Below are 18680 nucleotides of genomic sequence, written 5' to 3'. Positions count from 1 at the left end.
ACACTTGTACGACATAGCAACAATATCAAACGACAAACATTTCCACGGAGACTGAAAGACAAGCAGCCAATGGCGGCAAGGCCAGCTTGAGAAGGAGCTCTGTTATTGGACAGCAGGCATCTCTAGGAAACAGGAAGAGCTTGTTCAGACAGGAGGACGAGGAGGAGGAGGGAGGTGTGTGAGATAAATGTTTTTACTATAACTTGTGTGGTCTGCCACAAGAGGAAAAAAAAGTGTACTGGATGAATGAAATTGTGTGTGTGTGTGTGTGTGTGTGTGCAGAAGGTCTGCTTCGTAGGTTAGTTTGTTTAGTCTGCTGTGTGTGTGGATGTGTATGTTTAGTTTTTGTCTAGACAGCTGGAGGTCTTTCCCAGGCCATATTGGTGTACATTTACACACACACACACACACACACACACACACACACACACACACACACACACACACACACAGAGAGTGTGTGTTAGCTATAATGCCACCTCACTAATTCTCACTAGCAGTGAGAGCAGACAGTGGTAAACACCTGTTTCCTCCTCACACGTCAGTGATTCTTTATCCCCATCCATCCTTCCTCCTCCTGTCTTTTTAATTTTAATTGTCAGCCAGCGTAGCTTCCCTGAAATAAGAAGTTGGTCCTTTTTCGTTCTCGTGCATTACACTTTGAAAAATTCAAACTGTCGTCCCTTACAGTTTTTTTTCTACAGTAAGCTGCTACAAACCCTCCAATGCAGGAACCCTAACTCGATCCGAACACAAATGATCACACTGGTAAAAATGGGGAGAGGTCAATAAATTAGCTTTACTTGCATTGGGACCACGCTAGTAATCTCATTATAAGGCCAAGGGCGGTTCACACTCTGATTGATCTAATAATTGTTCCTTCAGCTGCTTTGGGGTCAAGAGATTCTTTATTTCAACATTATGATTTTTACTTTTGTAAGTGCTTCTTATTAAATACAATGCAGCACAAAGGAGGAAGCAAAAAAAAAACCTAAAAAACTGAAAGAAGGAAGGTCATACTGGATGACTTCTTGATTGATTCTTTTTTTATGTATATGTATTTTTATGTATGACAGGAATTAAATTGTGGACTTTCCGGTTTGAGAGCCTCTACCAATTTGAATAAAATATTCAGTCTGCTGCAAAACCAAATATTCTAAACCTTATTTATCACTTATAAATGATTATAAAACAATGAAAAGCAACAAACTCAAATGAAGTTTTAGACTTTGGTTAGTATGCTATGGTTTCTCTAAGGATAGTTATCATCTTTATAAAGGCAAAGCTGAGGTGCAGGTATGTGATCGCTGCAGTTCAACAAGATTCTGCAAAATCCACCCGTCCAATTTCATCAACCTTGACAGGGAGCCTGTGTAAAATTTACCTTTCCTCTCCGCAAATTTCTATTGGAAAAAGCAAGTTCGCTCTCATTGTGCAGTAGACTTTATATTTTCAGTTTGAATTGTTAACGAGTCTTTGAGGATTTAGAAAATCCCCTCAAACCACAGGAAGGTGATTTTACATGAACATTTGGGATTTCTAACGATTGCCTGTGGTTATATTCTTGACTCTGTTTTAAAAAGTTATGTGTGGTTGTCAGAGCTTTCTTTAAAGCCTGTGATTTACAGAAGAAAGGAAAAAAAAAAAGAAAGACTCCTCGTATTGGATTATAAAATGTCTTTTTTTTGGCCTCGGGCTCTCCCCTCAGGCTGCAAAGTGAAGTCAGCTTCAGGAGTTTTGGCTGCAGTTGTGTTGGGTCCCGGTGAAGGTCGCCAAACTGCATCTCATGCAATGGGCTAAAACTGTGCTATTTCTACACTTTTAGAGACATGACACAGGACATGCTGCTATTAACACTCGTGTCACTTGTCAACACTTCAGTGTGTCTAGTTTCAACAACCTGTCTTGTGCGGCGGTCAACACTCAAATTGTTTTGCCCCAAAACTTAAACACAAAAAATGGTTCAAACTATGAGCAAATGTCTAAAGTCGGCATTAAATCTCAGGCTAGATTAAAAATATAATTCTGATTTCAATTGAGGTTTATTTTCTAACAGAAATATGTCTAAAGCTTTGGTACATGGCTCCTTGCATCTTTTAAAAGTGAAGCTTTAAACACTGAAGAATCTTGTGGACAAAAGTATAGAGTTGTACGCTAGTTTTGGAGTTCTGTGGTGTGGCGGTGAGGCGAAGCTGATGCTGGCTGAACAGAGGATTGTTGTCTCTTTTCTGGTCCGATAAAGTGCTCAGAGATGCCTGCAAGAGTGGGAAACTTAACCAAGGTAACTGTTTGTGTTGTAAAGACAGAGGAGATGCAACTTTAAAAGAAAGTGGAGGCATGTGATGACAAATGTCTGTCTGATGCGTTCATGTGTGACCACAGCGGTGCACAGTCAGCGTTATCAGATGTTTAAGGGCCTGTTGGGCGACTGGCTTCATTCCTGAGTAATGCACTACAATGAGGGACGTTAGGTGTCTCTCTCTTCTCACCTGCTGAACAAAGACTCTGACATTCAAATAAAATAACACAGCTGTATTTAAAACAAGAAGCTAGTTCAACTACACCCTACTCTACTTATTTCTACATTACACATTGTCTTGATTAGCTCAGACGTTTCTTTAATGTGACAAAGTCTGATTAATGTGGACAAACTCTGATGTGCTTGTTTGGTCGAGGTAGTAGCAGCCAGCTTTGGGATTGGCTAATGATTCGGCCAATAGGATGAGAGAGAGAGAGCTACAGGTTTCTGATTGGACCCACAGGTTGGATGCTACTTTTGGGTGGCTCGCAGGACTCAGACATTTGCATAAACCAAAGATTTTTTTTTTTAATCAGTGGTACAGAAATGGTTGGTCTGAGTCCGTTGGACCAAAGTCAGGATCCCCCCATAAACAGTTTGTGATAGCAGCTGCAGTGCACCGTGTCGGTCTGTGGTAAGTCGCCGTCTTTTCACTTTGCTGTCTTTTAATACCTCAATAAACAGAGCTCCTTCACAACCAAAATCTCTCTCATACGTTCCATCTGGGCATCCTAAAAAATAGTGCAATTCTTTTCAGCAATTATATAAATAATTCTTAACGCGTGCTTTCCTCTTTCGCTTTGCATACATGTGTATGTGTGTGTGTGTATATATATATATATATATATATATACACATACTCCATAAGTATTGAATATACAAGTTACATGTATGATGCAAAAATGTTCAATGTGAAAGTTGGCACCCAACAGATTATTGATGTTTGTCTCATTTTCTAAAACTAGACATCGAATAAAACACAGGAAAAAACAAAAATCTTTAAGAACGCATCAAGTTTAGAAAAACACCCCTAGTTTCTCGACCCTTTCTCTTTATCCATCACATTACAGATTTCTTTTTTTTTTGTCTGCAAATAGTCAGGACTTTGTGCAAACACTCCTCAGAAAACATAAAATCTTCTGCAGCAGGTGGTCAATGTAAGGCAGAGCTTTCAGCTTCAGGACAGTTAGCGGTGTGCTATAACTGGTGGGCTGGTTTAAGACAATGCTAACTAAATCTAAGATTCTTTGTGGACATGAAAAATAGCATGCTAACGTGTCCCGCTGATAAAAACAAAGCTGGGCGCAGGAGTTGCTGCCGATGCTGTGTTGCGAGGTCGAGAATGAGATATGGGATTTCAAGGGCTGGATTATCACAAGAAAATAAAACAAATCCTGAAGGAACCAAAACGATTGAAGCTTTTCGCAGGCGCTGAAGTGACAAACAAACACAAAGACTTCTAGTAACAAACAGAACAAGTAAATATTTATAATGAAGACTGTGTAGATTAGGCTGATTCAGGAGGGGTGAGGAAGAATCATTGGCTTCTGTATTCCTCTTTTCCACCATCTGCCCCTTCTCTCTCTAACATCACGTGTTCATCTGAAGTGCTCCTCAAACAGGAAGTAGGAAGCTGTGAGACAAGAAGAACCAGATGTTCTCCTGTGGCTGTGCTTTACAGATGTGATGTGGTTTCCAGGTGTTCTTAGCTAATGAAAAGCCTGTGTGTGTTGCTGCTGCTCAGCTCTCGTCCCATCTGTGAGACGAGGACACAAAGACTGATCACACGTCGGCTGGAACCATAACTAATATTAACCAGTTCTTTAACCATACAGAGCGGAGTTGGCCTTTTATGTGATCTTTCCACACAGCCCACAGATGATAACCCCAGAGGCAAGCTGACGTTATCAGGGAGAAGGATGCAACCCTGTCACACCTGCTGAGGCTTCTGGGATTTCTCCTTTGTATTCCTTGTATTCCTGTTGTCCACACTTCCTTGCTGTTGAGGCGGAGGTCTGAGAAGGCCGTGTATGAGCGAGGAAGGGGGTGCCTGTGAGGACGAGACAGTCCGGTGGTTGGAGTTCAGAGATGTCGGGTGGTAGTAGTGTCCAATCACCTCGCTGTATGCCGGAGGAGCACCTTCACCTCCAGAGCCCTGTTTCTGCTGCCGGGACAAGGCCTCCTGGGCCTCCAATACACTGATGCCTGAATGGACGCTTGGGGGAGGGGCCTGCAGTCTGAGGGCAAAATAATGAGGATGATTAATAATAACAGAGCAGAACAAAACAATTAGATGCACAAAGCCCTGTTAATACTTTGTTCACTGCAATTTTTTTCATTAAAAATTGACAGTCAGGTCCCACTGGCTCCTGCAGCTGAGATGAAGGAGGGAGGGATGTGCAGGGTGTCTTACATTATATCCATAAGGTAGTTTTATCTAAAGTGACTTTCATGAACATAAGCCACTATTATGCTTGCTGCATTTGTCATTGCCCAAATAACCCGTGACATGATCACAGCGCTATAACCATTTGTGCCGACACTGGATCACTTCTAAGAAAACTGCAGTGTAGGAATAGTTCTAAAATCATCCAGCTGTGCAGTCTTAACTAATCTACTTTAAAGGCTGTATTTGATTGACTAACACAAGTAATCTGACTTCATCACAGTTCCTCTGGTTGTGGAGACTGGAATTTAAATTTTCTTAAACATTTATTGTTTTATCAAATCTTTAATATTCAGATCTAAAATGGTTTGTTCTAAGTTGGTGATCACATGAATGTTTCCACTACTAAAGCAGAAACATGAGCAAAACCAGCTGAAATGAAAGAACGACAACGTTCCCAGGTTAAAATTATTCCCAAAGAAATCTGTCCCCTTTTCCCTCTTCTGTTGCTAAGGCATCTGGTTTTGTTGTGATTTGTTTATGGTATGAGATCACTACGCCTTTAAGTGCCTTGTTTTTTTGTTTTTTTTAATGACAAGACCTTTTAGTTTTCTTACAGGAAAAATGGAAAAATTTTCCAACACACAACTTGCTTGTTGTTACCTGGCTTGCAGGCAGGAGTTGGACGGGTCCAGGGGGTGGGAGTCGAACACTGTTCGGTTGGGCGGTGCTCTGACCGACTCGCGGTTCAGCTCCATCTGCTGCTCAGGATCTCTGAGCTGCAGGGTGCAAGGACCTTGGTACGGCGGGGGCTCCTCGCCGTCTGAGAGGGAGATGGTGGGAGGAAGATCGATGAGGCTTTGGGGCAGGTAGGGGTACGTCGGCTGGAAACGACTCGGGGCATACGTGTGCTGGAAGCGCTGCGGTTGGGTCTGGTTCTGCTGCGGGTCCCGCTGCAGGTAGGATGAAACCCCTCTGTCTGGAGGACGTGGGCTGTACACCTGGTGCTGTGGGACATATGGCTTTAAATTACTGCTGAATCACTGTACAACATTTATTTGAGAAAAATATTGTGGTTGAATAATCTAGAACATAGAAAGAATACTGCTCATGTCAAGCCAAGCTTACCTCATTGAGACCACTGTTTGTCCCTGTGCTCTCAGAGGACCACAGACCTCCCTCCTGAGACAGAGAAAGACAGAATTATGTCAAAGCAGTAGTTCTTAGTAAGTCTTAATGCTGTACACTGTTGTTGATGGTATTTTCAGGGGACAGTATTACACTTTGTATTACACATTATTTGTCCACTAGAGGGCTCAGTTGGTGTTAAATTAACCATAAATCACGTATCTGTCCATGTGAGTCCTGCTGCTGGCAGCATCTTGTCTCTGCTTATCAGCTACATTAGCAACTGTGTGCTAACAAACTTGGACTGATTTAAGTAGCATGAATACACAAATGTAAAAACTAATTTAGGGATGGCAGTACCTCTGTTCCTCTATTTTCAATGCCTGACTGAGACTTTTCCTCCTTTTGTGTGATTTTACTCTTGCTCCGGCGACAGTTTCCTGCCCGTGTGTCTTCCTGTATGTGTGTCAGTGTGTCTGACTGCTAATCCGAATTAACTGGGACACTGCGACTCCCCTGAGCTCATCACAAGGTCTTTCTGTGTGTCTGTGTGTGTCTGTGTGTGAGTGTGCATACACATTTATGCTTCATCCCTTACTCATATCCTTGTAGACTGGAGCCACACACACACATGCACACACACTCTGTGATTCAGTAGCAGGTGATTCAGGAAGTACAAGTGAAGTCATATGTTTGAGGAAGCCTCAGGTGTAAGGCAGTGCATGTGCATCTTGAAATACGGTGCAAGACGCTGAAGCTCTTCATGGAGAAATGAGTCAGGGTGCTAGCATCAGCCTGCAGCTGTGTTTAATCACTGGGATTGCATGCAGCCTGTCACCAGGCCTAAAACTCAGCCTTTCTTCTCCTTCTGACTTTTATTAGAACCTGTTTTCACTGTGACTAATCCACTCAAACAACTGCTCATTTCCTCTGTCTGCAAAGCACAAAGTCTGATCAAAGCAATAAAAGTGACTGTTAATATAACAACAAACTCTGTATCCACTGGGGAAGTTTTGTTTAAGCCTTAACAGTTTCTTATTTTTAAGCATCCATTTTTAATGATTTTACATCTAGGTCCAGGTGTAAACATGACGCCTGACTTACATTGGCCAGCGGCAGGTGTCTCCGCCGCGTGGGTGCGTGTCTGGAGAGTAGGGAGCGTGCTGATAGGCGGTAGTGGTTCAGCAGACAGGTGATGACCACCACCATAACCATCATGACCACCACGATCACCAAGATCTTGACAAATTCCAGCTGGGCTGTAAAGACAGAAAAAAGAACAATATGGAGGTCAGTATACGTGTCAGAACAATGTTTAATGACCCTGATGTCTGAAAGATAAACGGGTCCATAAATGGCATCAGGGTTCAGATACCACTGATTTCTAATAGACGTCTCAGGTGTGCAGACTGCAAAGAATAGGTGTTAATCAAAATACAGTATTTTATCCTGTTGCATTATGGGAAGAAGCATGTGTTATATTAGTCTTTACTAAAACATGAAACCTCCCTTAACACAACTTGCCCCACTGCATACAGGTGTAATCACAGCTTTTAAGTATTGTACAGTGTACTTGAAAAAATCTGCTTTCACAAAACAGCATTTAAAAACTTATGTAACACTCTTAATAATAACTGTTAATAATAATGATTTTTAGTTGACTTAATTTGCAAATAAAGTCACATTTTGCAGGTGAAAGGAACTCTTGGATGCTAAATTAAATGTTTATGTGAAAATTCAGACATGCAAAAGAGGTATAGATAAAACTGTAGTCACAATATTAAAATAAATCAACTCCACCAATCTCCTCACATGTAAATTAAAATCTCTCAGTAAAGGATAAGCAGTGTAACAAAGGAGTTTAGATATGAAGGAAGAAGATTTAATTCAACTTTAAATGTTTTTGTTTGAAGTTGGATTTTCAGTTCAAGCAAAAAGAACGATTACTAAGCTTGGCCTACTACTACTACTACTAATAAGAATTTTTTTATTTATTCAAAACACATGAAAAATAGAGGCATCTTAATGTTAAGGCTGAAATTTAAAATTCTGTTCAAGTAAATAGTTTGAATGTAGAGCCAGCTGATGACTGACAGCATATAAAACACTTAAATCAGCATTCTTTGTGTTTGATATCGGATAATTAATGAAAAGGAAGTGAATAAATACTATATTATATATGACTAAATTGTAAAATGACAGCACAAAAACATAGTTTATATGTTTTCTGTGTTATAATGGGAAAAAAGACCTTCAGACATCCAGAGGTCAGGGTGTCAGACATATACGCACACACAGACACACACACACACACACACACACACAGAGCCAGACTAGACCAGACAGACAGGGCTACCTTTGTTTAGAGACAGTCTGCTCAAACTACCCCTCACCCCTGCCTCCAGCACCCCCATCATCAGCGCAACACACACACACACATACACACATACAGAGCTTTTTTCACACACTTTTTTCAGAGCAGGCGGAGGTCAGGGCCAAGTCAGACAGAGGAACATAAAGTAAGCAGCAGTTAGACACACACACCCAGACATACACACAAACTGCAGACCGGTTTTCAGACTGTTCACACCAGTTCTCTGGGTTGGTGTGCCCAGTTAACCCGTTACACAACATCAACAGACAGCCAGGTGACTCCTGTAACTCATTCATACCATTTCATGTTTTGTGGACATTCATTTGGACTGAATCACACACAGAATGTAAAAAAAGCACCTTATATAACCCTAACAAGACCGGCAGCATGGATACTGAAAATCACAACATTGGTCACACAACCAAAACCAAGCTGGCTTACATCAGCTAATTCCATGTTTTTATCCAGGAATCTGCTAAAAATGATTTTTTTTTTTTTTTTTTTTTTTATTTATGTTTAATGGCAGAATTTCATTATTATTCTCCTGTTGTTTCACTCTCAAGTGAACTTTAAAGCCTCAGAATGACACACAGGCAGCACCAGAGTATTATTAACATGAGAGGTTTATATAGAATACAGCTTTACATTATGAAAAAAGTAGGTACTGCTTTTAAAATAGAGGGTGCTGACATTTTGGAGTTTCACATGGGTAATTCATTCTCTCCCTCCTCCAGCTGGACCCTTTAACTGGTCTTTCTAGACAACACGACCTCTACAATGAGTTTGGTGGAATAGAGCTTAAGAGTATGTGGTCTGAAATCCATTTTTCAATAACTTTTATAACATTAACAAGTCCACACTTGATGAGCTATTGTAAAAAAAATGGTTAGGATTTTTTATTTGCATGATAAATTAATTCCAGTTTGTCATTCAGATGAAGGGTTGTTCACGATGAGTCTGCAGACTTACACTTGAGAAACCACTAAACATGAGGAAAATTCTCTACTTCTGCTTCCTCAAATGCATCAGAAATAATATCAAAGCTTACAGATTAGAAAGTCACGGCTAAAAAGCATCTGAAACTCACCGCACAGTTGTGTCTGCACACAGTTTTCATGGTCGTGACTCCCTGAAGAAGGCTGCATAGTTTCTTCACAGAACGAGACCTTTGCTCAGACCACAACTTTCTCTCTGAACGCTTGTACTCCAGTGATTATGACCTGAGGATCTCTTCTTAAGGCTAAGGTGACAAACTAAAACAGAACCAAATAAAAAAAAAACAACCAAAAAGAAAAGAAACTAAAAGAAAACTTCCCTCTGCTGTGAAAGTCCAGATTACATGTCCTGTAGATGCTCTGACACCATGTGTGTGTCCTCACCGGTCGACACACACACTCTGAGCCTCCACCAAGCTTTGTCTGCAACTTTTTCTCACACACATTCCCACACTGTCCAGACACACACATACTGAGGAAACAGCTGACCAGACCCTTCCTGCATCCCCCACCACTCAATAGCTCTGAACAAAAGGGGTCAATGTGAAGGAGGAGGAGAGGAGGGAGAGAAAGAGACAGAGGGAGGGGGGAGTGCTGGGAGCGTCTGGGAGAGACAGATGGGTCAGAGGGATGGACAGAATAATGATGAGACAGACAGGGAATGGAGGGGTGGGGGGTCATTGGGACACATAAACACTGCGGCATTCAAAACTTTTACAAGTGCTCCACAAATGATTATTGAAAAGTTCTTTATGACAGTATAAAACAATTATAAAAAGCGATTTGAACAACTATAAATTCTTCTTTGAGGACAGAATTAGTCTAATTTCAACTTTGTAGTAGAGAAACTGCCACAGACCTGTTCTTGTGTAATACTGAGGAATCACTCATTTTGTGGTATTTTACTTCCAGGGAGCCAGACTTAGTTGTCATCTCTTAAAGTGGTCTTGAGCAATAGTTCTTCAGAATCTCTAAAGGTCTTTCAAAGTTTCTCTTTAGACAGTTTCTGCTTTTTCCACATGCTTTTTCTCTTTGTAAGGCCACTTAATGTGAACCTATGAATCACTGAAGCATGACAAAGGCACTTCAGGGTGCTGTGTGGCCCAGCGAGCAGGCGCCCCAGTGTGTGGAGGGTGTAGGTCTTCATGACAGTTGGCCCTTGGCCTGTTATGCCACCATCTTTGCCCACTTTCCTGTCCTTTAATCTCAAATCTCAGCTGAGACGGTTTTATGTGGAGTTTTATCTTCCTTAATGTGCTTCTACTGGTACTCTGGCTTCTCCTTGGAGTCCAAAAACATCTTAAGGTAATGGTTGATTGTAAACTGACCTTAGAGGAGTCAGTGTTTGTCTCTGTGATGATATGGCAGCTAGGAAAAGCTGTAATCCAGTACAGACCTGACAGGACCTGAAAGATGCTTTTGGACATTCAGTTGATCCATGAACTGGTGGCTGAAGCCTCATTAGAAATGGACTCCATGGAAGCAGGCAGCTAAAGACCTACTTTTAACCCTTTGATGGGTTAAGAATAGGTCAGAAATTTGCTACGAACTGCTTCTTTGATCAAATTTTATCTGTTTTTTTTGTTCTAATTAATTTATTCAATTCATTAAAATATTTTTTATTTACTATTATATTTGTATTTATTTTATATAATCTATGTATTATTTAAATTTTATCAGTTATGAATTTGTTTAATTTTAGATTGTATGTTATTATTATTGTTATTATTTTTTACTCTATTTTACTTTCATGGAATTGTTAAAAAAAAAAAGAAAAAAAAGGCTGTTATGGGATTAAGTAAAGAGATCTGGGAGAAAAGGCTGAGGTATGCCAAATACCACAAGAACTGGACTAAAAATCAGTGGCAACGGGTCTGATGGAGTGATGAATCCTCCCCAGGGCCCTGAAGTCAACATTACTGAAGCAGTGTGGGATCATCTTGACAGAGCTTCGGAAAGTCCTTCAAAAAACCAAGAAGAGCTACTCCTAAAAGAAATGACAAGAAAGCTTGTCTAAGAGGGTTCACGTTGACTTTCTCAGCTCATTCGAAATTGTGCAAACTCATGTTTCACCTTATATGCTGTATTAATATTTACTTTGCACATGTTTCAGTAAAATGCTGCACATATTTCATCTTTCCTATTAACATATGAAGAAATAAGGCAGTAGTTCAAGACTGTGCTCTATGGTAATATTAAAATACAGTAGCATATTTAGTAACGCTGAAAGACAAAGAAAAAGGAAAGGAAAGGAAAGGAAAGGAAAGAAAAGGAAAGGAAAGAAAAGGAAAGGAAAGGAAAGAAAAGAAAAGGAAAGGAAAGAAAAGAAAAGAAAAGAAAAGAAAAGGAAAGAAAAGAAAAGAAAAGGAAAGAAAAGAAAAGGAAAGGAAAGGAAAGAAAAGAAAAGAAAAGGAAAGAAAAGAAAAGAAAAGAAAAGGAAAGGAAAGGAAAGAAAAGGAAAGGAAAGGAAAGGAAAGGAAATTTGTGGGAGTTTAACACTAGCTGAAAGAACAAGCTGTGCGCAGGCATTGGGCCCACACACATACACACACACACACACACACACACACACACACACACACACACACACACACACAGTCTGGGTGGCTTCACACAGATGGTGAGACTGGCACTGTGCTATGTTTAAGTGTCTGTTCCTTTTTCTCTGACAATAACAACAGCTCTTTTTAATAGGCAGAGCAACTGCTGACAAACAACTATTTTAGTCTGTTTATGTTTGCTGTTGTTTGTTAGCCACAGCATGCCCCTTCATTTCTCCTCTCTTTGGGTTCCTCCTTCAGTCCTACCTTTCATTTTTTCTTTGAATAGAGAATATGAAGTAACATGACAGTGTGTTAAGTGCTGAGATGGAATTACCAACATGTAAGGAACACTGTCCCATCACCTGTGCCTACTGCCATTGTTGGCAAGTTAGCTTTAGTTAGTGTTTGGTTAAAAACTGCTAAACTGAGTAGAGAAGGAAAGAGGAGGACAAATCATGGCAAGAAAGAAGATGGGAGAAACGGCAACATCTGCTAATTAACAAATCAGGATTGTTATATCATTTATGAAGTAAACAAACTAATACTTCCAAATCCACTGAGCAGTGTCTTCCGTTAATGTCATATGCAGTGGGTTTAATAAGTCCTTATATTGCAATTACAATGGTATTCTTGGATTTACTAGTGATGGAGAGATACTTTGATGTTTCTATGAAAGATGTATTTAACCCAGTCTTATTAAAATGTGTCATAGCTCATTTAAACCATAGCATAAGACATAAGACTATTTTAATAAAGAACACATCCTGAACAAGGCACTGGTCAATCATAAAGCTAGCACTAAGACAAATAACAATGCACAGTCACACTCATAGCTAGAACAATTAATCGTTTTTGGGGGCGGCATGGCTCAGCAAGGTAAAGCGGTCGTCTTGTAACCCCAGGGTTTGCCGGTTCAATCCTCGGCCAAGTCGAGTTCATGTTGAGGTGTCCCTGGGCAAGACACCGAACCCCTAATTGCTCCTGGTGGGTCGTGGTTGAGCGCCTTGCATGGCAGCTTCAGCCATCAGTGTGTGAATGGGTGAATGTGATGTATGATGTAAAGCGCTTTGGGTATCATCCCAGGTACAGTAAAGCGCTATATAAACACGGACCATTTACCAAATCAAAATTACAATTTAAATCGTTGTAATTAGCAAATGGCAAAGGAGTGTGATTAATTTTCGTGTAACATGACACTCGATCCAGGTCCATGGCTTTACAAATCCACTGGCTTCAGACATAAATTCTGTTGTCTTTTAGAGTGAACAAATATCCTCTTTTACCGGGACATGGTGTTAAAAACTGCACCTGGCTGGGATTTCTGAGTTGTCCATGATTTTGCTCTATCCCAGCCTCAATTACTTTTAAGCTACGCTGGATTTGTGTTGCGTTTCCACACTTTTCGTTTTTTATTATCAACTCTCTCACAGCCGGTGTGACAGCAACACTCAGCTGTGAAATCATATTTTCAAACTTCAGCAGAGGACAGAAAACAGTTCAACTTCTGAAATGTCTTGAAGAAGTGAATAAAGACCGTTTTACTGAGTCACTCTAAATATTCTTAAAGTTCAGATCTCAGATAGCATGTTGACGTTAATGAATCCTGCGAAGAATACTGGATCCATTTTAAGCCACAATAAGACTCAGAAATAACTACAATGACGGTAGATTCAGCTTGTTCAGATTAGTCTCTGTGATGTATGAAGTTCTCAGCATGAGTATGTCCATCTTTTACTCCCTTGGCAGAGTTTAAAAACACATTTCTGTCTGATTTTCAGACAGATAAAGCAACATATTTTCTGTCATGTGTTCTCTGCTGCTTGGAGTGCAAAATCAAAATCGAGATATTGGTTTAAAAAAAACAAAGTTTCAGTTTGATTTTATGACTTCCAGCAGTCTGAGGAAAAATACTGAGCAGAAACATAGGAGAGAATCAGAGTAGCCAAAGAGAGCCAAGAAACCGGGTTGGGTCTAAAATAAAACAGATATTATATTTCCAAAATGCCAAAGTTGTATAAAAAAATGTGTTGCTCTGTCAATAAAATGGAAGTGGTTTGGACTCAGTAAAAATGATCAAGAACCGATTTATATGATGTGAAAACTTTCAAAATGGGAAGCATAAATAACTTGTTTATTTACCTAAAAAAGTATCACTGAAGCGACTGCACAGAAAGCACGGAAAACCCAGTGCACTAGTTCTTGTAGTAAAAGAGCATAAGCTGATCATATGAAAAAATATTGATAGCAAAACACATGATGCCTCTTGTGGTCATTACTGGTATACATTTAAAATTGTCAGCACTAACCAAGTACTGTGATCAAGATTGAGATCAATCAATAAAGAAAATAATGAGAATTCTTGTTTCCCATTTCTAAAGGAAACCTACCGGCTGTCACTATAAAAACATCTTGTCAGACCACAGATTTTTTGCTCTTCAGAATTTAATAATTTCCATTCTATCCATTTTTTTGTCCCATTTTCGAAATGCAAATCGAAAACAGAGACAGAAAGCTGTATATTGTCACAGATTCATTCAGATTTTACTGGAGTCGTGAAAGTGGGAGAAATTCTAAAATATCTAACCAGACTGCATTATAGGAAACTCAGGACTTGCTCTGAATTATTTTTTTCAAGATGTCTCATGATAAAGAGAAAAAAATTACTGCATTCAAAATGAAAGCAGATTACTGTCCATATCTGATTTGTCAGCACTTCACTTCCAGTTATTTTAAGTTGATTTGTGATGCTCGGAAGAAAACGGAAACAAAAGCTTATTAAAGCATTTTTGCTTCTTGGTTATGTTGCATGAGAGGCTGCTGATCTCTTCCCTCCCTCTGTGGCGTCTAGACAGGAGGAGGCTGTAGGCCTGGCAGGCAGGCAGATACTCCATGGTTAATCTAAAGCAATTAGCTCATTTGTCATTCGCTGCCTGCCCTCCCTCGATCTGCCTCCTCCTCCTGCATTCAGCAAAAGGTCACAGGCGGTCATTGCCGAGTCAGATGGCTCAGGGAGAGCAGAAACATCGGAGATGGAGGGGGAGGGCAGGGGAATGGAGAGAGAGATAGTAATACGTAGAAGGAAAAGAGGAAGATAGATAGGAAGATATTGTGATAGGGAGAGGATAGACAGGAAGAAAGAAAGGGAAAGGTGAGATGAGGGGAAAAAGTTAAGGAAAAAGAAGGACCAGGGGAAAATATATAAGCAAGGGAGAGAAAAGCATTTGCTGGAGAGCTAAATGGAGCTAGGAAAGAAGGAGATAAGGAAAGAAAAAGAACAAAACTAAAGAGTGGAGAGGAGGAAAGAAGTAGGAACAGTGGGAGAGAAGCTAATTCTTCTGCCCTTTCCCAGTCCTCAGATGACTCGACAGTCTGGGTAGACAGAAATAGCACAGACAGCTGTGTGTGTGTGTTTGTGTGTGTGATCGTGTGTGTGTATGTGTGTGTGTGTGCGTGTGTGTGTGTGTGAGAAAGAAAGACTTATAGGTCATAGGTTCACACAATATGCTTGCCAATTTCCATGAGAAAGGCTATTGGGGGTGGGGGGTAATGGGTGCAACAAACACTCAGAAAAGCAAACCCACACAAACACACACTCCATTGACTTTGGAGACCATGGTGACGGCGCAACCAACAAGTGTGGGAACTTTGCTCGACAAAACTCTCACTGCTGGTTTCAATAATGGGAAAACGGTGTGTGTGAGCATGTGTCTGTGTCAAGTAAGGGCTCAGTTTATCATCCCATCTCATCTTTCACTCATCTCCTTCCTGATTCTCATCCTTCATCAGTCTGAAAAAGGAAACGTCACTCTTAGCTCGTCTCGTTTGGGATGACGCGGTCACGTTTTACTAAAACCAAACGCACTTCAGTGGAGGTGGGAGAATTAGCTAAAGATGCCTGTTACAGCGTATGAATGGAAGTTTGATTGGCACAATGACGAAGGAAATATTATGAAGAATGTATAAAAACAACCATGTTTATTCCCCACCCCATCTTCAAATATCTTGTTTGTAATTTAAATAGAAAACATGGTAAAGGAAGAAATAACATAAATAAAAAATAAAAGTGAAGCATGACAGAAACAGATTAGAAAAGTAAACGCAAGACAGAGAAGTGAACTGAAAGGATAGAAAACTGACAGAAGTGATGAAGAAGTGCAGAATGAAAATGGAGTGGCAGAAAGTAGAACAAACAGAATGCGAGAGGACAGAAGAGCATTAGTCTAAATTTAGAGTGCTAATCCAGGGAACTCCCATATAAAACTGTGAATCCCATATGGACTGCTAGCTATGCTAACTCTAGCCAAGAGCAGGTCACAGACTGAGTGTCCTAACCATACAACACAGCACGGTGCTGACTCTTATCAACTTAGCCAGGGTGCAGTGCCCTCTGACCCTTTCACCTTCTTACTACACAATCTTTTCAGAGGTCTGGCTGATCGTACATTTCACTGCTTCTTCACTGAAGCATGATGATGACGGAAAGTTTGTGGAATGTTCTCAAACCCTTGCAAACATTGCTGCTCGCTCATTCAATGGGTTACTTATTATGAAATGTTTGAAAAATGTTTAAACATTCAGACCAGTGCCGTCCTTCAACAGCAGTGCTTACACTCACACACTTAAATATTTAAGCCATAAAATTACTGAATAAATAAAAGATTCAACTACACACACACACACACACACACACATATCAAGACAATTACAATCCCACTGAACAAAATTGAATTGAACAGAAGGACACTGCAGCCTTGTATTTTGTATGGATTTGGCTGTTTTTATACAGCACTGTGCACAAATCTTGAGCCTCCCCCCTTAATTTCGTTATATTTTGCTTTAAAGCAAACTTTATTTGATTTTTTTTATTTATTAAAAATCTTTTAAATTGGTCTTGAGAAAGAATTCTTGAGACTTTCTGAAGGTTTTTTGAAGTTTTTCTTTGGACATTGGCTGCTTTTTTCCCACTCATTTTCAGTCCTTAAACATTTTGAAAGGACTGTGGTTAAGGTAAGTCACTTAACACTGACCCATGAGTCACTAATGGCACCAAACTAAAACATGAACCAGTTTTATATCAGCACATAAAAGATAACTTCAACAAGAATCAGTTTTAAATTGGCAACTTTGTTCCTGTCAGCCTGCTACAAAGATATGTAATTTTGTTCTCATTATTTTAGATAAAGACGTGTCCTTAAAAAAAATGAGTAAACCAGACAAGAAAAGGAGAGAAGAAGAGTGAGGTCAGTTGTAAAAATATCTCCAGCAGATAAAAAAGTATTTGAAAGGCTTGTTTTACCAGAAAGAAAAAAATTCCAGCACAGATGTGACCTTCTATTTGCTCTTTTCTGTTTTTGTGAGTGAGACTTTACATCTGGATTTTTAATCATAAACAAAAGTAATGGAACTGTGTCAAAACACAACCTGCTGCAGCCAGCAGGTATTACTTCTTGTGCAAAGATGCATCTATCACTGTGTCTATACATGAAGCAGGTTTTACGAGCAACCCCATCTTCACATCTATTCAAATAATAGAGGATTTAAGAGTCGGGGTCTTTAGGCTGATGGCAAATACAAACTCGCGCTACAAATAAACAAAAAGATTAATAAAAAGTGCCAATGGAGAATCTTGCACAACAGAACCCAGTTGAGCAGTTTTAAATGGACATCCTGTCATTGTTAAGGTCACACGTCTGTCACTCCAACTCGTATCACATGATGATGAATCGTTGCTTTCTAACACGTCCGGCTGGCCGAAGTGACGTGGATAAACCGCTGATTTCAGCCACATAAAGCTTAAAGTTGGTCTTTTATATCCATCCATCCATTTTCCAAATTTGTTTCATTCTGTTTATGGTTGTATTTGGATGGAGTTTATTACCAGCTGATACTGGGCGAGAGGATGGCCACACACTGGAAGGACACAAACACAGACATTCACATCTACAGCCTCTGTACAATCACTCATCAACCACACATGCGTGACTTTGGACTGCGGGAAGAGAAAGCCCACGCAGGCACAGAGAGAACAAAACTAACCACAAACAGAAAAGCAACTATGCTAATTATTGCTCCACCACACTACCCACACTCCTCTTTATTTCTTCATTTTCTTCATTTGCTGAAGTTGGTGGTGGAGGGTTCAAAGGTCCAATCTTAAATAGTCTTCATGCTGCCTGTGTCATGGGTGACGGTGTTTAGCTGCTGTCTGAAAGTTTATATGCTATTTTTAATAAAGAATTCAGCCTTTTTTATATCTATTATTTGATCTGGTCAAAAACATTATTATGATTCAAATACAGTTTTAAAACAAGTAATACATTTAGCAATTTTGAAAAAAAAACAAAAAACAAAAAAAACTGTGAGATATATCTTATTTTATCTTCTGTTTGTGGGGTTTTGAGCTAATTCAGCGTCTTAAAACATAATTTATCCAGGAATGAAATACAACTGGATGACCTATTAAACACATGCCAAAACACCATGAAAAGCATTACGAGGAACTTGTGTGTCCGTCTGAGACCACTTACAGTCACAACAGAGTGAAAATTGAAATGATTTGCTCAGAACTGCTGTATAACTGTTGGCTGCCCTGACGCTGAATTGAGACAAAACACAGACAAAGGGGAGTCATGCACCTGGTGCTGTACTGCATACACACAGTCATTGATGTTAACAATAGAAAAAGGGAGCATGTAAAGAAGGAGAGCATTTACACTGGCTCTGACACACACACACACACACACACACACACATTTACAGCGTGGTAGCTGACCTGCCAAGCATTCTGTCTGAAACATATGAAAATCAAACCTCATTATCAGCTGCTTGTCTGGCCCTGTGTGTGTGTGCGCGTGTGTGTGTGTTTATGTGATGCTCATTTTAATTCTAGCCAGAAGGAGTTAGACTACCCTTGTCGTCTCGCACCCCATCTCACACACACACACACACGCGCACA

At 40.0% G+C, this 18680-nt stretch overlaps 1 protein-coding gene across 2 annotated transcripts in view; it reads right to left on the bottom strand.

Annotated features, from left to right (window-relative positions):
- Window positions 1-1054: 1054 nt before the first annotated feature.
- pmepa1 (prostate transmembrane protein, androgen induced 1) overlaps window positions 1055-18680 on the bottom strand; it is a 36666-nt gene continuing 19040 nt past the window's right edge. Inside the window, exons 1-5 of one of the 2 annotated variants that reach the window (XM_041979037.1) lie at window positions 9275-9454; window positions 6918-7072; window positions 5814-5867; window positions 5349-5692; window positions 1055-4536 (exon numbers count right to left, since the gene is read on the bottom strand). In XM_041979037.1, coding sequence (XP_041834971.1) covers window positions 4230-4536; window positions 5349-5692; window positions 5814-5867; window positions 6918-7072; window positions 9275-9332 — 918 coding nt within the window. In that variant the 5' untranslated portion in view covers window positions 9333-9454 and the 3' untranslated portion in view covers window positions 1055-4229. Of the gene's footprint in view, window positions 4537-5348; window positions 5693-5813; window positions 5868-6917; window positions 7073-9274; window positions 9455-18680 lie in introns of those variants that run through there. The other variant, XM_041979034.1, reaches the window with a different exon arrangement.

The sequence above is a fragment of the Melanotaenia boesemani genome, chromosome 3, assembly GCF_017639745.1.
Source record: "Melanotaenia boesemani isolate fMelBoe1 chromosome 3, fMelBoe1.pri, whole genome shotgun sequence".
NCBI classification, from domain to species: Eukaryota; Metazoa; Chordata; class Actinopteri; order Atheriniformes; family Melanotaeniidae; genus Melanotaenia; species Melanotaenia boesemani.
Note: the sequence above shows the minus strand (reverse complement) of the source record. Positions and strands in the feature narration are given on the sequence as shown.